The 21031-nt window shown below is 42.8% G+C and overlaps 1 protein-coding gene and 2 long non-coding RNA genes across 4 annotated transcripts in view; 2 read left to right on the forward strand and 1 right to left on the reverse strand.

Moving 5' to 3' along the window:
• The window catches only part of LOC120407538, a 31843-nt gene extending 25975 nt beyond the window's left edge, over positions 1–5868 (forward strand). Inside the window, exons 2-3 of the long non-coding RNA XR_005600093.1 lie at positions 1686–1793; positions 5703–5868. This is a non-coding gene — a long non-coding RNA (uncharacterized LOC120407538). The remainder of the gene's footprint in view (positions 1–1685; positions 1794–5702) is intronic.
• The window catches only part of LOC120407537, a 58707-nt gene extending 49714 nt beyond the window's left edge, over positions 1–8993 (reverse strand). Inside the window, exons 1-2 of the long non-coding RNA XR_005600092.1 lie at positions 8737–8993; positions 3224–3292 (exon numbers count right to left, since the gene is read on the reverse strand). This is a non-coding gene — a long non-coding RNA (uncharacterized LOC120407537). The remainder of the gene's footprint in view (positions 1–3223; positions 3293–8736) is intronic.
• A 161-nt stretch (positions 8994–9154) lies between these two features.
• ZSWIM6 (zinc finger SWIM-type containing 6) overlaps positions 9155–21031 on the forward strand; it is a 155299-nt gene continuing 143422 nt past the window's right edge. The window contains exon 1 of one of the 2 annotated variants that reach the window (XM_039543937.1): positions 9155–9746. In XM_039543937.1, coding sequence (XP_039399871.1) covers positions 9236–9746 — 511 coding nt within the window. In that variant the 5' untranslated portion in view covers positions 9155–9235. The remainder of the gene's footprint in view (positions 9747–21031) is intronic. The other variant, XM_039543935.1, reaches the window with a different exon arrangement.

A 21031-nucleotide genomic window follows, 5' to 3' on the forward strand; every position in this document is an offset into this window, starting at 1 on the left:
CCAACAAGGAATCTTAAGAAAAAGACTCATTAGACAAGGTAGATGAGGTAATATCTTTTATTGGACCAATCACTGTTCTTGAAAGAAGCTTTCAAGCTACACAGAGTTCTCTTCAGATCTACTGGTTTTCCTTGTATGAGAATGGCCACCTGTAAGAAGTTGCAGAGAACTCAGTAATTGTGGATTTAGGCTATATCTACACTACAGCCTATGCTGGCAGATCTTATGTTGCTATGGGGTATCAATAACCCCCACCCCCAAGCGACATAAGTTATGCTGACATATGGGCTCATGTGCACATGAGCGCTTGTGTCAGCAGGCAAGCTGCTCCCGCCAACACAGCTTCGGCCGTTCATGAAGGTAGTTTGATTTTTTTTTTTTTAATGCTGAAGGGACAGCTCTCTCATGTCAGCATAGAGAGTCTTCACCAGATGTGCTGTACAGCGCATCAGTACAGCTGCTGCGCTGTACATGGAGACATGGCCTTAGTCTTGCCACTTGAGACAAGAACAGCAATTCCAGCACTGTTTTCTAGAGCAGAGGTTCTCCAAGTTTCATGTTATGGATCACTTCTGAAGACCGATCTTTCCCTCGTTACCTGCCCTCCCAATTCCACACCTTCCTCGTATCCAGCATGGTGATTAGGTACATGAAAATTAATACTTAAATCCTTAAAGGGAGAAGATAAAAATAAACTTGTTTTAATGTTAGATGCAGCTTCTTAGATATATTTTTGGTCTGAATGTAGTTAAACATACACCAAAGACCTTGTCTACACTACAGAGGAAATTCGATCTAAGCTACGCAGTTTGAGTTATGTGAATACCGTAACTCAAATCGATGTAGCTTAGATCTACGATTAGATCCAAACTACACAATGTCATCAGGAGATGCTCTTCCATTGGCTCCCCCTACTCTTTTTGATCCAGTGGAGTACTGGAGTCGATGGGAGAGCGATCTGCAGTTGATTTAGTGAGTCTTCACTAGACTAAAATCGACCACCGATGCATTGATCCCTTAAACTTGCTGCTGCCCTATATCCTGTTTTTCTCCCTATATCTTTTTGGAATATGGGCCTTCTAAAACCTGAACTCAAACAAAAATGCCCCAGGAAATGCTCAGTTAAGGTCTCCCCACATATTCTCAAAAATGTGTGTTAGAAGAAAAACCAAACCTCAAACTTACAAATGCACAGTTAAGGTTCTACGAACACCACAACTGTAATCTCTTGATCCAAAGACAGTAGTTACTTCAAGTGAAGGTTAAATGATTTCATGGAGCAATACTACCAAGCCTGAAGAATTCCATGCTCAGGAGGCAGATTGTAGCTGTAAAGCCACCAGCTGCAATGGGAATGGTACACAGATTCACCACCCCAGAGAAAGGAATTGTACCTGCTGCCTGAGGCAGGATATCAGGAGCACAGCTGCTGCAACATCATTCTAAGACGTGTGGCATGTGCTCCTTCCCTCCCCTCCCAGTAAGGAAAAGAAATGCAAGTCTAAGGCAGCAACATATGTAGCTATTTCTAGACATAATGAAAAGTAGCTATTCCTGCTAAGTGGCAGATGGATAGAAAAATAAATGGAGAAAGTCGCTATTTGTAGGATTTCTTAAATGGGCTTAGGAATTTTTCCCGGTTTAGTTTGAAATAACCTTCATTTCATTGTTTTTGTTTGAAACAGGAGCTGGCACCTTTGTCACTCTTCCAGATTTTGAATCTTCATAGTGGCACTTGTTTGTTGCACAATTCTGCCCCCCCCCCCCCAATGAAGAGGATTATGTTGCAGCAGGTAACTATTATAAAGAAAAGGGGGAATCACTACCAAAGTCAGGGTATCTTGTTTACATGTGTGGGAGCTAAGGGGAATGATGTATTTGACTATGACTAGATCACTTAAAATCTGTTTAAAAAATTTGCAGCATATTAATGTGCCAAGTACCTAATTATATTTCTCATGTTTGCATTGTAATTTTAGTGTTTTTTTTGTTTCATTAAACTAGTGTCTAGCAAGCAGGTACAAATTCTCTTCTGAATTTTATACTGTAACCCAAGACACAAGCTGGTTATTTTTCAGCTTTTATCTCTACTAAAAGTGTCAAAGCTTTTTAAAAATTTGGCAAAATGCTTGTGCTGTCTCCCATAAGAATTTCCTAAAGATTTTCCTCTACAGGTACATTAAAAAGCAATACATGTTTCCCAGATGTATTTCTTGATGCTCTCAAATAATTTAAGTTTGTTTCTCTTGATTTGAAGATTTGCTGGAGATAGTATTGTGGCTAACAAAATAGAGACATATCATGCTGCTGATTATTAGGCAAATTCCCCATTGGTTTAGGGAGTACTGCTTGCTCAGACTAAACTGTAGATTTATGCAACTTTTAAGTTTATTTGAATGAAGATTTTTTTTTAGTCTGCGATTGCACGTGTTAGCATTTGAGTTGTGTATACTTTATGTAACTTTATAAAATGACTCCTCTGATTTAGAAGGTGAAAATTCTTAGCGATTGACCTATTCATAAGCCAAGTATGTCTTTACACATTAATGGTAGAGAGATGGTAAGGGAACAGACTGGACAAAAGAGCAACCATCAGGTAGCAGCCAGTCCTGCTAGTGTGGCGTTGATAAAATCTACATGTGGGATTCTGCAACTGGGGGGGATAGCTCAGTGGTTTGAGCATGGGCCTGCTAAAACCAGAGTTGTGAGTTCAATCCTTGAGGGGGCCAATTAGGAATCTGGGGCAAAATCAGTACAGGCAAGTCTTATCTTACGCGGGGGTTCCATTCCACGGTTATCGCGTAAAGCGAAAACCAGGTATACTCAAAATTATATCCCAAAGCCCTTTAAATCCCGCCCGCAGCTCCAGCGGCTGGGCCAGGGCAGGGAGCCCGGTGGAGCCCTTTAAATGCTGGCCCCATCACCGGAGCTGTGGGCGGGATTTAAAGGGCTCCACCAGGCTTCCCGGTGGCTGGAGCCTCGGGCCCTTTAGTTCACCCCAGGGGTTACCAGCCACCTCTGCAGCTGGGAGCCCCCTGGGTGATTTAAAGGCCCTGGGACTCCCAGCCACAGCTGGTGCCCCAAGACATTTAAATCTTGAGGCCACGCTCCCCCGACTCCGGCCATACAGCGTAAAATTGAAATTGTGCATGTTAAATGCGCGTAAATTGCGACAGACCTGTACTTGGTCCTGCTAGTGAAGGCAGGGGGTGGACTCGATTACCTTTCGGGGTCCCTTCCAGCTCTGTGAGATAGGATCAGCTGCTTCCAGGTAAGGGTTAACTCCTCCTGCCTGGGAAATGGGTACCCTATTAGAAGCAGCATTTCCCCAGCAGAAAGTACAGCACTTAGCACAAGATCATATCATGACAAGTGAAACCAGATCCTTCCCCAAAGTGGGCCAAAATTACTGGTCTAAAACAGGGGGTATCAAACTTACTCTGTAGACAGAGCCAAGTTTCACTTTTATTGGGCACAAGGTAAACACTTAAGATGACATGCATTTCTCAAACCTTAGCTGAATGCCCACTGATGTCAAAGAAAGTTTGCACAGAGATTGAGGGTAGAGTATTATGGCCCTTATGGAATAGCTAAGTTTTTAGTTTTTTGTTCAGTTCCTTGTCACATTCAGTATCACTCAGTGAAAACTGCTTCTTTTTAGGCCCACTGCTATTTCTTTCTCTTCATTCCCTACCCCTCTGTTTCTCTGCCTCCTCCCTGCCTTTGTCTTTTCTATGCATGTCCTTCTCTACAGTAACTCTCAGTTCTCCACCCATGGGCTTCACTTCCATTTCACTGCTAAAATAAGCAATGAAACAGTTAATGCTGATACATTTAGGCTCCTTAAAATCTCAACCTAAACCTGTTCAAGTTCCCAAATCCCATTAAAATTCCAGGGGGATTGGGCATCTAAATCCCTTAGGTTCCTTTGCTAAAGTGGTGTTAGGCTTTAGTTAATATCCAGAAGAGATTAGTGGGAGGTGAGGGGTTCACACCTTTTAGAGTATTTGATTCATGCTGTCTGCACACTCAGGAAGATCACTTTACACTCAGGTCATATTCAGAACATATATTCTTCATGCCCCTGAGGGCTACAAACTTTAAAAAAAAAAAAGCTAAGAATTGAAACATGCCATGCAGGACAAATATATTATGCAGGCCTAATTCAATCCCTCAGCTCTGTTTAATTTTAGTCTCAAGTTATTGTTTTAAAGAATCAGAGGGGTAGCTGTGTTAGTCTAGATCTGTAAAAGCAGCAAAGCATGCATCCAACGAAGTGGTTATTCACCCACGAAAGCTCATGCTCCAATATGTCTGTTAGGGCTTGGCTACGGTGGAGAGTTTCAGCTCTGGTGGAGACTTTACAGCACTGCAACTTAGTAACTGTCCACACCTGCGAGGCACATCCAGCGCTGCAACTCCCTGGCTGCAGCGCTGGCTGTACACCTGGTCTGCTTGGGGTATAACGAGTGCAGAGCTGGTGATGCAGAGTGGCCACACACCAGCACTGTTATTGGCCTCCAGGGTATTAGGAGATATCCCAGAATGCTTTTAACTAAATTACTCTTTGTTTTGTTATGATGCGTCTCTTTGTTTTGTTGTGAACTCGGGGCTCCGGGAGCTGCTTATCTAAAAAACAAACACAGCTCTTGTTTGCTGCGAATGAGGCAGACAGGGGGATGAATGTCTACAGCTAGTGTTTGCTTGAGGAGAGAAACAGCAGGGGAGAGGGAGAAGGAGTCCGTTGGAGCAGCTGCTTATCTGGTCTGCAGGCTATTTGCAGTTAAGAGTGAATGAGGGGTCGAGGAAATGATCAAATTTTGCAAGGCAGGGAGCTGACACAGAATTTGCAAGGCAGGGAGCTGACACAGAATTTGCAAGGCAGGGAGCTGACACACTGTGTCGGCTCCAAAAATCCACTCTCCCTCTCGCCCCCGCTCCCTGTCACACTCCACCCCACCCCCTCTTTTGAAAAGCACGTTGCTGCCACTTGAACGCTGGGATAGCTGCCCATAATGCACCACTCCCAACAGTGCTGCAAATGCTGCACACACTGCAGCACTGGTAGCTGTGAGTGTGGCCACACACCAGTGCTTTTCCTACACAGCTGTACGAACACAGCTGTAACTCCCAGAGCTGCACATCTGCAAGTGTAGCCATGGCCTTAGTATATAAGGTGCCACAGGACTCTTTGCTGTCTTGAAGTCTTATTACTGCCACTATAATTTGTTCTTGCCATGTTAATTTTTCTATGGCTCTAAACAGTATCTAAATAGATTTTTTTTAAATTAAAGGAAGGCATTTCAAAAGCAATTAAAAAATTGATAATGTACACAAACATTAAGATACTTGCATAACTTAATGTCTTCAGATTTTCCATTAGGGTGATCAGACAGCAAGTGTGAAAAATTGGGATGGGGTGTGGGGTAGTGGGAGCCTATATAAGAAAAAGACCCAAAAATCAGGACATCTGGTCACTATTTTCCACTGATTGTGTTTGAAAATTAAAAAAAATTTTTACTAGAGCTGATCGGGAATTTTCAATCAATGTCAAAATGCAGTCTCCGCAGTTTTCAAATGTCCTTCAGGTAAATCAAACATTATAAAATTTTTGTTTGTGGAACCAAACAAATGTTTAATTGCATTTGCCTGATCTGCCCTGATATCTTATGCGCCTCCTGCCCCCTTGCCTCTATGTGCAGGATTCTATCACTGCTCTCTCTGGTTGAGCTGCTGCAGTTATTCATGAGAGTGGTAGTCTGACTGGGCAGCCTTGCCCCCCACAGGAGAATAGAGACATGAAGCACCTGACCTACTACTCCACTGAGGCAACCCACAGCAGTTCAGACAAATGCTGTTCAGTGATTAACTGAGCCAAAAATAAATGTTCCAATTCAGGAGTGGCCAAATGTTTTGCTTTGATTGAAGATTTCTAAACAATATTTCATTCTGTGAAAAGTTTCACTTTTTTGACCCTTTATCCTGATTAGGATGAAAAAGTTGAAATCTCAGAAATTTTCCATGAGAAATTCTCATTTTTTATTAGCTCTAGTGTTTACACATCAACATTATGAAAATATTGTACAATAAATTTCAGATATAATTCTGCCCTTATTTACACCTGTGCATCCCCACTGAAGTTATCTGAGGTGAGGACAGACTTTGATCTACTAATTAGTAGCAGAAATATATCAGCCATCTATTTGTGAATAGCAAATTGTGGTTTCTGAGCCTGCTTTTGTTCCAGAAAGGTTGTTTGATTTGAATAGAAGATAGTTTAAAATAAACTGTTCAAAACTGTAACAGTGGAAGAGATTTCACATTGCATGCTATTAGAATTGCAACATTAACATTACACATTAAACCATTTGCTAAAAATTAACCACAGCAGATGGTTAATACCAGTATTTTTATAGTTCCTTTTCAACACCAGGGCAAACATAATATTTTAACTGCATTCAATTTACTCACTGCGGGTTGTGGCATCAAGCCTATCACACCGGGGGTGCCAGAACTTGATTCCAATATGGACTGTATGTGAAGGTTTACAGCCTTAACCTAACCTTAATGAGCACCAGTGGGCATCCAGGATTTTGACAGAAAAATGGTTGCTACCTTGACCTCCTAGGCTAAAAGGGTCATGGAACAATATAGATTTCCATAGAACTCAGAGGAAGAAACCAGAGTGCTCTTCCAAAATGAGATTATTTAAGGCTGCTGTCAAGTCTCTGATTCTACAATATATACACATTCTTCAAAATACAATCCGCCTCTTTTCCCTGGAAACCATTTTTGCTCCCTCTTTAGCTGTTTTGAAATTAAAATATCTTAAGTGAGGTTGCAGGTGTTCTTTTCTCCATGAATGAGAAAAATGCTTTAATCAGAAGCATCTATCCTCTACTCACCCCCAAAACCACTCATCCTGCCCAGAATGCTTTAAAGAACCTCATATACTACTTGGGTACACCTAACCACCACCAGCCCTCTCAAAAACCAACCTACACATGAGAATTTCTGTAATATGCAGCATCATGGGGACTAGTTATTTTGGGAGTGACTGAAATGAGATAGGTCACTTTTGTTTGTATTTGCAATATTCATTTCATGTCCTTATTAGTGGCTTTAAGGAGAACATTCTGTAGGTAACAAATTTACTTGGGGAAAAAATAGGCTTTCATTCAAGTCTCTTCTATGCTTAGTTTGTGTATTTATACCCACACATAACAGTAACACTAGTAAGTGACAAGGGGCAAGAATTGCCCAGATAAGGCATAAGGCTACTCCTCTGTCCCCCAGAGCTAAGGGAGGAAGGTCAGGTAACATCTTACAAGGCACAATACAGGCCTTTTTAAAATTAGGCTTGTTTTAAAGTTATTTTCTCTGCTTTAGAGAGTTTTCCCTCCCCTTCTTGTTTGGGTGCTGCCTCTGCTTTGGCCCTCAAGACTGAGGAGCACTGAAGGACTGACCCACAAGCAGCCTGTTACCACAATTTTCCTAATAGAGGGGAAACCTTGGAACAGGCTTAAGACCTGGTTTTATCAACCAGGCCAGCATGTTTTGGTCCCGTTTGTCTGCTTGCGCGTGTAGCTTTTAAACCATAACATAAGGTAGCCTCGGAAGTTTCATAACCTGGCCATCTCCCAGAGACCGTATTACAAGTGGCCCTGCAGTTCCAGAGCAGGCTAGGAATGAGGAGGGGGGACAAGGCGCTCACGGGGAGTACTAAGTGTCAACACACAGTTCAGTCTCGTATTTTCAACATTAGTAAGAACGAGCGCTGCAGCGAGAAATCTGGGTCAAAGCACAGCGCAGTCTCAAGCAAGGTAATTAAATGCAGGACTCTGCCCCCGGCTGGGATTTGCTGCGCATCGCGTAATTAGCACTCGTGCTCGGGCTGCATCACGGTCCCAAGGCTTCATGCTCCGGCGCTCGGGGAGCTGAGCCAGCAGCCACCCTCAGCCGCGTGCAATCGGGATTGTTCAGCCTCCGTGCGAACGGAGCAGCCTGTGCCTAGCGCGGCCTGGCTCTGGTTCTAATTGCATCTCCCTCTCCCCGCCCCCCCGGTGACTCCACATCGAGTCCCATCCGGTGCGCAGAGTAACCAGCGGACAGGAGGAGTCACTCGGCCGACCTCTTCCCCCAAGGGAGCGGCAGGCGTCACTTGAAGGCACAGCGCAGCCGAGGAGCGTGTCCGCCCGCCGGGGGCAGCGCCCCTCAGCCCGCCCTGCCTCTGCCCAGCCGCAACTCGGTGCTGACGCCGGATTCGCTGCTCCAGCACCGACCCGAGCTCGGCTGCGGGACGGAGACGCGCTGCTCGTGCAGCACAAACCCGCGCCAGACTGGGCAGGCGGACCCAGCGCGGGACGGACACCCCTGTGTCCCGGCACTAGCTCAGCGCTTCCCTAGCCCTAGCACCTCGGCCGCCCATACTGCACGTGGCCTCTCGCCCGGGCGGGTCCGCAGGCGACCCCCACACTTACCAGCCTTCGGAGGTCGGGGCTCCGGGTTGACCTGGTGGCCGGTTTGCTTTCCGGCCCGGGGCTCCCCCGACATCCAGGGCAGCGCAGCAGCTACCCTGAGCGGGCTGGGGCTGCCCTTGCCCTGCTGCGGGCGGGCGGAGCTGGCTGCCCCGCACTGGGCAGGCGAGTACGAGCCAGGCCGACAGGCTGCTACCGCCGCTGGGAACCGGGCTGGGCTCAGTGTAGGGAAGCCCGGCTCCAGCTCCGTTTTCATTACCGTATTTCTCTGCTGCGCTCAGTGCCGCTCCTCCTCCGTCCTTCTCGCTCCCCTCGGCTTCCCCAGCGGTGGTGACCGAGTGGAGACCGCGACGGCCCCGCCCCCACATTCCATTCCCTAGATGGTGTCAGAAGGCGGTGGCGCCTGCCCCACCCCCTTTTCCCACCACGCGCACACCCGAAGGGCGCGCCCAGGCCTGCGAGTATATGACATCTCCAGAGGCGGCCCCACCCTCTGTCGCAAGCAAGCTCCGCCCAGCTGCGGTCCCCACCCCCACAACTAATGAGCCGAGCACACGGCCGCCGGGCCCGTTCTATTTATGTTTGTAGGCGCTGATTTGCATAGCCCCGCCCCTGCCGTGGGCGAGGCAGCAGGCACCGCCCCCTGCCCATACATGGCGGCGATGGGCGGGGCCGCCATTCGGCTGTCGGTCGCTCTCTTCCTGGTGCCGTTTATAGGGTACAGCCACTTCCGCTGTCTGCTTAGAAGCGGCGCGATCATGGCGGAGCGCGGTCAGCTCCCTCCCCCCGCTAAGCGCCTCTGCTGCAGACCTGGCTACGGCTCGGGGTGCAGGCCGGGCCAGCGGGCGGGCGGCGGCGGACCCGGCAGCGGGGTGCTCTGTGCCGGACCCTCTTCCGCGGCCGCCGCCGCTGCCGCCCTGGGGCTGCTGCCGCTCGGCAAGACTCAGAGCCCCGAGTCCCTGCTGGACATCGCGGCTCGCAAGGTGGCGGAGAAGTGGCCCTTCCAGCGGGTGGAGGAGCGGTTCGAGCGGATCCCGGAGCCGGTGCAGCGCAGGATCGTGTACTGGTCTTTCCCCCGCAGCGAGCGGGAGATCTGCATGTACTCCTCCTTCAACACCGGCGCCGAGGACCCCGCCGCCCCCGGGGGGGCTGCTGCCAGCACCGCGCCCGGCGGGGCCGCGGACGCCGCCGCCGACGAAAACCGCCTGCCCTTCCGTAGGGGCATCGCTCTGCTCGACGGCGGCTGCGTCGATAACGTCCTGCAAGTCGGTGAGTCACTCACCGGGAGCCGGGCCGTCAGTCCGGAGCCCCGCGCCCCCCTAATCCGGGCTGCGGCCCCTCTCCAGCACCGCTGTAATCCGGCCAGCGGGGCTCTCCGGGCCCCTCGCCCGCCTGTCACCCACCTGTAATCCCTGCCCTCGCCCAGAGCCCTGATCCCCGGCCAGCCCTTCTCCTCTGCTCTCCTCTCACCTCGCCTAGGCAGCTGCCGCCTCCGCCCCCCGGAGCACGGGCCCCGCAGCCCTGCGCTCCCTCCGTGCCCCCAGCGACCCCTTCACTTCCAGCCAGGGATCCAGGCCTTGCCATTTCCTCTCCCGTCCCCTCCCCCTCGCAGCCGGATTATGTGGCTCCTTCACGCCTCTTCTCGGCATCCAAGGCCAGGTTACACGCTGCTTCTGTCCGCCTACCAACTGCCCTTCAAGTCTGCCCTCTCTCCCCCTCCCACCCCCACACAGCGCCTGTTTACTCTCCGCCCCCGGCTAATCAAACGCTTCCCGTCCCGTCCCTTTAACTCTCTTCACACTCCTCCCCCCGCCAGTCCCCACTCCCCCCGTAATCCCGGCCGCGCGGTCCCACCCCCACTAATCCGGGTCATCGTCATACCCTGGGCCACAATAGAGGAGCTGCCAAACCCGCCGCCTCTGCCCCGCAGACCGGGGAGGGCGAGGAAATGAATCAGCAGAAGAAGCCCCCGTGGGGGGAGGGAGGGGCAGGGATCTGTTACCTACAAACCCCAGGAGCGAATTTGCGCGGAGAGATTCGGGTCGCTGAACAAAGGCACTTGTAGGGGGGCAGCGCCGGCGAGGCACGGGCGGGTTGCGAGCTGCGGCAGATATTGCAACCTAAGCCTGGAGCTGGCTTTGAATCACCCCATGGTTGGCTTTGCAGGATGGGGGGTGGCTGGATAGCAAAGCTGCCCGATAGCGGATCCAGCTCGGGCTGCCAGCACGGAAGGGAGGGGGGGAGCTGAGCGATGGCTGGGAGGAGGGGGAGCTTCTGTGTATGGAGGCGGCGGTACATGGGGTACTGCCAGTTGCTTTGGGATGTAGCTGTTCCTCGCTTCATGACAACAGCAAAAGGGGGAAGTGCTGTTCTTGTTTCTCCTGGAACAATACTCCCCCCCCCCCCACCCCCGCTGCTGTCGCCGCCTGCTGCTGCTCTTCACCCTCTCCAGGAGATAGATCTCTCTCTATTTAACTCCTCCCTTTCTAGTTAGTTTAAAAGGCTGGGGGGGGGGGGGGTGCGTGGGTCCCCTCCTCCCTCTGAAGGGAGGAGGAAGAGGAGCTCTGTGTTTGGGGGGGAGGGGTTAGTCCCATCAATAAGAGTGCTGGAGGAGCTACATGGCCGGCTCACATTTTCCTGTGGGTCTTGGACACAACAAGGGAAGGCTGTAGATTTCCCATCTCCTGCCTGGCTTGCTCTGATGGGGAGAGGATGAACCACCTCCTGGTTTCTGATGGTGGTGGGGGAGGCTTTACAGACCTAGCAATCCAGGCCCCGCTGCCATGTGACAGAACGGGCAGATGGGTTATAATTTCCCTAATAAAACTTCCGTGCAGGGTGAGGTTCTCTTGTGCTGGAGCTCTCGTTTTGTTGTGTTTAGCTGAGTGTATTTGCCAGTTGCGCATCTCGAATCGCCGTGAGGCAATTCCCTGTGGTGGAGGAGGAGGAGGAAGATCTGGCACTTTGTTCTCATTTTCATGTTTATTTGTGTCCTTTTCAGTTTTCTACCAGCCTCCGAAAAGGGGAAGCCAAACAAAAGAGGCTCTTTATTTCTTTTCACTGCCTGCAAAATAGTGAAGATTTGACAAAGGGAAAGAAGGACTGATGACTTAAAGCTGCACGATTCCATTTTCCCTCAAACAGACTTGCATAATCTTCCCCAATATGCAGTTTAAGCCTGAGCTTTTCTCTTCCCTGTCAAGCTATCAGTTTTTGAGCATGGACGTGATGACATTTTTAAATGGACTGAAACCAACAGCAGGATAGTTTACAACTCTCCCTCTTCTCTCCCCCTTCTTCCAAAGCACTTAAAACAAAAATGGATGAGTTTTTCCTTTTATTTATGCCTTGTTTTTAAATATTTGAGGGTGTAGATTTTCTGGGCCCAGAGGCCCAATAGATTTTAAGATCTGTTGCATAATTTTGGTTCTCATGTAATTTTGCCTCACTGCCATCCTTGGAGAGAACTGTGGTTCATTTGAATTCAAATACAATCTACAAATGTGATGTCTCCATGGTCATGTATTTTCCAAAGGCAGACTCTCTGTTGCTTTTTCTCTAGGCTCAGTGCCCTTCCTTTCTGCCTAGAGGGGGACATTTAAAAAAAATCTAATTGTTTCATCTTACTTTTGGCTTTTTGTTTCTTTCCAGAGGACTGAGGGGACATGTATGGTTCCCCACTTGTGGCAAAACCAGAATTCAGTCTCATTTTGGTTTGGTTGGCAATGCTGAAATTTTTTTTTCTCTTGCCGGTGCTTGATTCTGCTTGCAGGCGATGAGGAATGACAGGAGTGCACATAGGGAGGGTTTCTTGGCTGATTACATTTAAGCCAGGAATTCACTGTGAAAATAAAGCCAAGGGGCGATAAATAAAAGATGCAATCTTCTCTAGGAGACAGACACCCAGCATGGGCTTTGCTTTGCTTGCTTTCAGCAGTAGAAGAGGCCTCAGTGAGTAGTTGTGAAGGGGGGTGGGGGAGAGTAACTTTTTGTATAGCCTCAAAAGGGGAGGGGCATTTAGCAATGTTGGCAAGGGTCAATGTGAAGAAAGAAAATATACATAAATACAATTTAACTTTTGACTGCTGCTCCTGGAACACTTAACCACAGTTCAAACAAATGCTGTACAAACTGTTGAAAATATAAGTCTTTTGGGGAAGCCATTCAAAAGTAGCACTGTATCAATACCAGTACTTTGAAACACCATGTCAATTGTTCTGACTGGGGTGGAGTTTTTGTTTTGGAGGGCATAGCAGTGTAACTTTTAGATGGCAGAGTATCCTCCAAGTACTTGTGTAATTTGGGAACATTGTGTCAGAGCTGGTAAGGGTTTTGTATTTGAAATGTGCCTTCCAGAGCAAAAAGATGCAAGAGCATAAGCAACTCCACTGCAATGAATTATATTGGCTGGAGAATGGAGTTGGCTTCATGCAATGTAGCAGAATATGTATTCTAATACTGAGCTTATATAAGTGTGGATTTAGTGACGGTATAACTGTGAATGTATTTTCTGTGCAGTATGAGTAATAGAAACTTTGTACATCTTTACAGTTGTGCTTTCCCAAAGCACAATTATAGGACAAACAACATTTTATTGCATATCAGATCTAATTGTCGTACTTGCAACACTAGTATTAATACAAACAGATTGGAGATTTGATAAGCAAGCCACGTAAATTTTACTTCAGTGCTAGTTAAATGAAAATATTTGCTTCTGAATTTTACATTTTCAGTCAATACATTATAGAAACATTAAGCTGAAGGAAACTTATTACTATGGCAACTTGTTTTCAAGCTATATATGTGTATATATATATATATAGAGAGAGAGAGAGAGAGAGAAGATATATTAGAATCATTCAATCTATCTATCTATTAAAACTACTTTTCATTAGGTGCCTTTTTTTATGAAAAACCTCTATTTTTGCAGCTCCTTGTCTCACATCTGTGTTATAAAGGACTACTTTTCATAAAATTACATATTTTGTAAACTGTATAAGGATTTTTTTCAAGCAGAAATCTTGTGTCTATTAGTGCATTTAAAACCTAACTTAATTTATTCCAATGTAATTTATTTCATTAATAAACATAACTTGTTTCAAAGGGGGAGGGGGGAAGCTGTCAGTTTAAAAGTCCTACTTGGATCAAGACTGGAGGAGAGGGTCTGAGTGACCATAGATAAGAGCTTGGGGGAGAAGGGATTGCTTAAAAACAAAACCTAAGAGAAATGAAACATTTTCACTTTAAACCATTTTAAATCACTAGATATTGCCCAGCAGTGTTTGCAATCCAAACATTACAACATTTTCAAAGTATATTAAAATTTGCAAGGCAAATTGACTGACTGCCTAGAAAATAAGTTTTCACTTGGCCAATCTGAAAGACATGCCAAAAATGAGGGGAAAATATAGATGGTGAAATGTAAATCTGTTTTAATCTAAGGTCAGTTGTATATCTGCACTGTATAGACCATTGTTTGCTCACACTGGTCTCTGTTTAAGACATTACAATAATTTCCACAGCAACGCTCGACATCGTAACGGAAGTAATATCTAGGTATTACTTCTAGATATGAATGGCAGGGGGATGAGCTGAATGGAAGAACTTCCTGAAGGAGAAAAAATAATGTGAAGGATTAAGTGATTGATGCTTATCACATTTCTAAGATTTGTTTAATGTTGATATTGTAAGCCAGCCACTCAGCTAACTTTTCGTTTGAAGAGGGTTACTTCAAGCAGTGTCTCTCTTCACTGCATAACATTGGGTTTTAGACAGTGAAACATAGTGAAATGCAGTTGGAGAAATGTTACTAATTCTCTCCAGAGAAACTTTACTTTGGTTTTCTTCAGTGTAAAATAACATTTGGGGCTCTGTATATATTTCTTAAGTTAAGAATCCAAATAAACTTTAAAAGGTCTGGTTTTTTGTTTTTCTCATACTGAGAAGAAATGTTTTTCTTCTGACTCACATGTTTCTGTGGTCATTTATTTTATTGCTAAAGCTTAATTAAAAAAAAAACAAAACTACAAACCTGAGCCCACATTTAGTAACTACTCTCAAAACCAGGAGTCACAGTTTTTTCACCTGGAATGGAATGCTTCCTGAGACTACATGAGTCACTTTTTTTCTGTAGAATCGTGGTTAAATATTTTCGTAGCCAACAACTTTCAGATGCTTTTATGGATCTAATGGATCAGAATCTTTGCTAATTTTCTACTTTTGGACAACTTTTTGAAAACACAATTTAAAATTATTAGATTCTAAGGCCAGAAGGGACCACTGTGGCCATCTAGTTCAGCCTCCTGTATAACATTGGCTATAGGACTTCTCTGAATTTATTCCTATTTGAATTAGAGCGTATGTTTAAAAAAAATAATCTGTCAGATTGAAAAGACCATTGTTAAATTTGTTAAATTTTTGTTCGCCATGTATATAGAGCCAATTAAATTAAAGAGCGAGTTAGGCAAATGTCATTGCTCTTGTTTCAAACTTTAATTGTTTGAATTTCAACTATATGGTATTGAACACCTTTTTAATTGATGAGAGAGGCCACATGGAATATATTTTTAATAAAGTTGCCAAACAAACTTTGTGCTATGAATTTAAATGCATCCCTCTGCAGACGTGAGACTCTTCATTTAAACAAAGTTGGCTGAAGCAATAATACTTAGCTATTTTTTGAAATCTGTAGTTCCTTTAGTTTATCTAAAAGTCTCAAGTAACTGTAAATGAATTGACTCAAGTAAGACTGTCCTTAGTATGGAACAAAATGTTTATATTTCACTAACTCTTTTTGATAAAGTTCTAGCGTTGTCCTGGTATATGTAGTGACTTTTTTGTGGCCGGGGAAAAAAGGAAGGGAAGAACATGTTAAACTATCTGCTACTGTCTTTAAATGGGAAGTGTTTCTCTGCTGACAGATGCAAGCAGGTCTAGCAGTAAGCCTGATGTTGGAATTTTGGTTAGGAATGTATGATTAAAGGAGGTCATCTATAATGTGTTTAATGCAATACTGTGGTACAGACACATGTGGTGTCTGACTTTTGTTTTTGTTTTTTTGTTTAGAGCGAAGACTACAATTAAGTTTGGAAGATTAGATTTTTATCAGTAAATGTCAGTAAAAAATTATTTATTTCACTGTACACATACAAATGGATGGAAAAAATATTTCCATAGATGATCGGAATGTATAGACAGGCAAATTAGGAAGAATGCTGCTTGAGAACCTATAAGAGTAAAAATTGAGTGATTTTATATTTTTGAATTAGGCTTGTTACAAATGGGCTAGCAAACAAATAGTAAAAACAGGTATGATTTGTTGATTTCAGGATATTTATCTTGTATATTTTGACGTGATGTCAATTTGTTTTAAGTTTTTACAAAGCTTTAATTTATTTAATCTCAACATCTACTATTGTTAATTAACTCACTGCCCTAATTTCTGGAACTGAACATTTAAATTGAAAATACCTTCGGTGACTTGGGTTCTAACCCAAGTTAAGCAGTAGTCGCCAATATTTTTGTGTACAAAACCACAAACCAATTAAATAATTTTTAAAGCTATATCTTGCCTTAAGGGGAGAAAAATCTGAATGTATTCCAGTTTCCTTGTTAGATTTGGAACTAAGTCCTTGATTAGGGAACAAAGGAGCTGTTTTCTCTCTCTCTCTCTGTGCACACATTTTTTAACATGTACTGTTAACCTTGAATTATTTCTTGTGAAAGCGTTGGTGTGTAACACTTTGCAACAGTGGAATATTAACTGTGGAAAACTACATCTTTTTTTCTTTTGGTAGGTCAATTATTTGAAACCAATTATTTTTCAAGTCACTTTTTGAAGTGACAGAAACTTTGCCCTGAAATAAAGCTTACTGTTTTTTTATAATGGAAATATTAATGGTAGTATGTGTGTCTTTACACAAAAGTAGTGACACGGTCCCATTAAAGACAAAGTTCTAATACTTTCTTTTAAACAAAAACACCTTATTCAATTACAATGTGTGTAATGTATTTCCATTAAATATAATTAAAAAATGCATCGATCAGTTTTATAGAAATATATTTTATTTGGCGTCACCTGATGAAAATATTTAACATTTATTATAGCTTAGCATTCTAAAGTTTACTTATAATTATTCTTTTCTACTTCTGCCCTTCTTGAAGAATCATTGTCTTGCAAACAGACTTCGTACTCTGAGATTTGATAAGCAGAACCTGAGACTTGCATTGATGTTGAGTTTTTTCTAAGAATTCTAAGAAAACAATTGGCAAGTTTTTAAAATGAAATCTCTCTCAAATTCTGTTTAACAAAATGATACCAGCTCTGCATATGATCAGATGTTTTAGTATGTAGCAATTCTTGAACTATAGCCAGCTGTCGTGTCAGCAGCTGATTCATTTTTTTTCTCTGCAGTCTGACTTTCAGAAATGAGCAATTAAAAGCTAAATGTGTGGCTTTTTTCTGGGGCAGGCGGAAAGTAAGAAGCTATTGAAAAGTCAGAGGGCTGGATAAACTGATTTCCTTGAAATTCAGTGACTTTTTTTATTTGTTGCCTGTTTTTCCACATATATAACCTGATAAAGTGAAATATGTATAGAGGTTTTTAATTGTACGGTGCCAAAAAAAACCCATTCTAAACAGATAATCAAATATAGCAGTGAAACTAGCTACAGGTGTGAAGGATAATCCATTTTAGAAAATGGTTCTTGATTGTTAAAACAGTGTCTCAAAATACTGATGAAAATTTATGATAAATTGGAGAAGTAGCTGGTATTCAAACTTTTTCTTTTAGAACATATGCTTGGGGAAAAAGTTCGACTACCTGAAGAATTGGCAGTAGATAATAACGAATTCAAGTCTTCAGATTATGAATATGCTGTCTATGTAAGGAACTTGTAAGCCTCAAAAAAACTTCCATGCATAACAAAGGGTACAGATTAAATGTGAATTCTGATTGCCTGGAATGCAGTCAGCCTGACAGCATGCAAATACTTGAGTACTGTGCAATAACTGCTCTCATTGTTCAGGGAAATCTCTCTGTGAACCTTCAGTTTTTCCTCTTGGTTTGCTGTCTAATACTATCTGTGCATTTAAATGTTTTTCTCTCTTTATTGGATATGTATCTATTGCTTGACATGGCTTTATAACCATCGTTGACCTGGATCACTGGAGATGTCTGCTGGTGCTGCATAATGCAGGCTTGCATCCTCCTTCTAGCAATATGCCAATTAACATGATTTACGTGATGTCCTCATGATGCATCACCACATCCTTTTTTTTTGAGATTATGTAGCCATACTCATAGGCTTTGGTTTTATTTGTTGACTTGGTAAAGTCCCAGTGCCTGGAAGATTTGTAATAGTAGTTGCCAACTTTAAATAATTTTACTCTTATTTAATTTCACAAATTGTATGAACACATCAGATGAATGTAGCTGCTAATAGTAACTAAAGTGTAGAGAATTGCTTTGTGATTGTTAGAACTGATAGAAAAGCCTTTTGCACGCCTTTTAACTTTGCAATTCAATGTACTTTAGTCTCCCTTAATGCAGGCTTTCTATACACTAACTTAAAAACATACCTCTTCTTTGAAAATTTGAGAACATCAAGTCTGAAGCACATACTGTGGCAGAGGAGAATCACATTTAACTGCATTTATAGTATATTTTCAGGAAATAATTGTGAAGTGATCTGCACCATCACACACTTTTTAAAAGAAGATTTTAATTTTTTTTTTTTTTAACTAAGGCCCTCTACTTCTAGTTGCAAGTCAGTGCACTTGACAGTCTTTGAAATAGCTGGAAATTTTTGTATTGGAAATGCATGGGCAATGGCTGAGAGAGTCTGACATTAATTGGAAGGATGCAGTAGAATCTGTCAGTAAGTTTAAATTCATACTAGTAGAGCTAGCTGATCAGATAAATCAGAAGCTCATTTACTGAATTAATGCGCTAAAAATTCAGGTGATTTACCTCTTGTCCTGCTTTATTTAACAACCTGCCTATTTACATAAGTCATCTTTCATTGTTAATTGGTGTCAGACCTCTAATATGTTCAGGAATTGTATGAAAATATGTTGGGGGGGGGGCGAGAATGGCATATAGAATGAAATATCACAGAAATAGGCATTAATATATCTTTATTGTGTCTGCTTCCTTTTTGTTGCTGCATTCAAATGATCGCTTTGGTGACTGGAAAAATCAAATCTTGAATAGCTTTGTGAATTCTAAGAAACAAGAAACTCATACATATGCCAAGTTGAACTGCTAGGTGGTTACTGACAGCACCAGTAGTTATGCAAATACAGTGCACAAATGAATACTGCATATACAGATGACTACAATGTCTAATTTATATTGACTAATGAAATAGAGAACATGTAAGCATTTAAATAACTGGCAAAATTTGTTTTATAAAACCTGAAAAATAATGGGAATATAATCCACTATGGATCAGAATGAATTGGTTTACATATGTTCTAACTATGTTGATATTTTTATTTAAAACTTGTATTCAGAGCAATTGGTATTGGTTGTGTCTTTCATATTTTTAAATATTAACTCTGGTTGTCAAGGTTAGAACTTGGGTATTTGGTTCTTAGTGTTTGAAATAGTTAAATTAACATTTCCTATTTATCTTGAAGTAACTGTCTGTTTTTCACCTACATATAAATAATTGATCATGTACTCTGGGCATAGTTCATGCTGCTGCTATGTTCAGCAAAAAGCAACTCGTAGCTTATCCTTGTAGCAGCTGTGGGTTTTATTAGTATTTAGTTAATCTGAAGATTTAGGCCTGATAATGTGACAGTCTACAATTCATATAGCATCAATCTATATTCAGCAATAAGTAACTTGGCTTATATTACATTAGTATGAAGTATAAATGCAAATAGTGTGTTTAGCTTATTGTGCAATTTTATGACTTCAGACACCTTTGTCATTAACCTGCAGTTTGGACAGAAATGATGGAAGAAATGACATATTAACAATTCATTAGAGAACCAATCTTTATTCTACATGTGTCTACAAATATTCTTCCTGGAAATTTTTTAGAAAAGATGATGGTCATTGAAGGTTTATTACAAGTATTACAGTAAGCTATTGATTACTTATAAAGTAGTAATTGAAATATAGTACTTACCTCCTTTTGCATATCTAAGGGACATAATGCATTGATCTGGGAGGGTGAGAGAGAGTGGGTTAGTTAAAACAAAAATTAATGTTTTTAACAAAATTGGCGTAGATTACTAGAAAGAAGCTAAATTAAACATAGCTGATCTCCATATTTAAGACACATTCTGCTGAATCCACTGTTCAGACAAGTTCAGAATTAGGGAAACTTGGAGATGCACAAAATATTGTGTAATGCACTACTTAAGTAAAATCTGAATCTTAATATTTTAGAATAAAAGCTGATTGTGTTTTGACCAATAGCTAGTGGGCCAGCTGGCTATGTTGTAGTTGCAAAAAATGAGTTTAGTTTCTTCCATTGATTTGGCTGTAAACTGAAATCTCACAGACTGACTATAATTAGTGTCTTGGGGATAGAGTATCAAATCCATTCTGTTTTGGATCAGTATCTGGACTTGGTGTAGCTATGTTATATAGAAGCTTGAAGCATCACTTTCACTCCTGTGCTTGTTGATACAAAGGGATATGGGAAATACAAAATGTACAATTTAGCTTTTGTATATGGCAGGGCATCATATGTCCAATGATACTATACTGATTAGTATTAAACTCATGCGTTCAGTTGAGGGTACTTTAGCTGAATGTGCTACTTAGACAGAAATGGAGGTCAGTGACTGGAAATGGGAAGCAGGACTTAACAGTTGGCTTGGTTAGCCTGATCATGTAAGGCAAGCAGAGGGTAATTTGGTTAGTGCTATTTAAAAATTCTGTATACAAAAACCTGTTTTGATCACTGAAACCTGTCAGGTAAAACTGTTACTTTGCAGTATTCACTGCCTGTCTTGGCAGTAGTATTTTTTTATGGGCATGGGGGCAGGAATGGAGGGATTTAGGAGTGAACCAAGGTTGGTTCATTAGCAAGATGGGAGTTGGAGAGAAAAGTAGTAAAATGTTGGACCTTTCATAACTACTTGTCTCTATAAAGTGTGGGGTCAGTGGTGATGTCTGTGGTAAGGGAATGGTCAGAGGGGGAGCTTATTAATTTGAAAGATCCCAGAAGAAACTGTATTAGTGAGGAGAAGATTGAGTGAGTGGCCACATTAGTGAGTGGAAGAGTTGATCTACAATTGATGGCCAAATGAAAAAGGGACTACAAAGAAGCTAGTGGGTTAGATTCTTTGTTACCACAGGCTTTTTAACACCAAGAAGACTGCAAACTGCACTATAGTTAACCCTATAAAAGCCCTTTTAGAACATAAACATAAAGTAACATGTCTTTAGAAAGGAAAGAGTATTTGTAAAACCACAATTGGATTGAGTAAGCCTATTTTCCTGGCCTTCATAACATACTAATTTTAGTTTAACTTCACTGTGATTTGATGGCCAAATATACCTCCAGTTTATCGGAAGCAAAACCAAGAC

This window comes from Mauremys reevesii, linkage group 6, assembly GCF_016161935.1.
Source record: "Mauremys reevesii isolate NIE-2019 linkage group 6, ASM1616193v1, whole genome shotgun sequence".
Lineage (NCBI taxonomy): Eukaryota > Metazoa > Chordata > Testudines > Geoemydidae > Mauremys > Mauremys reevesii.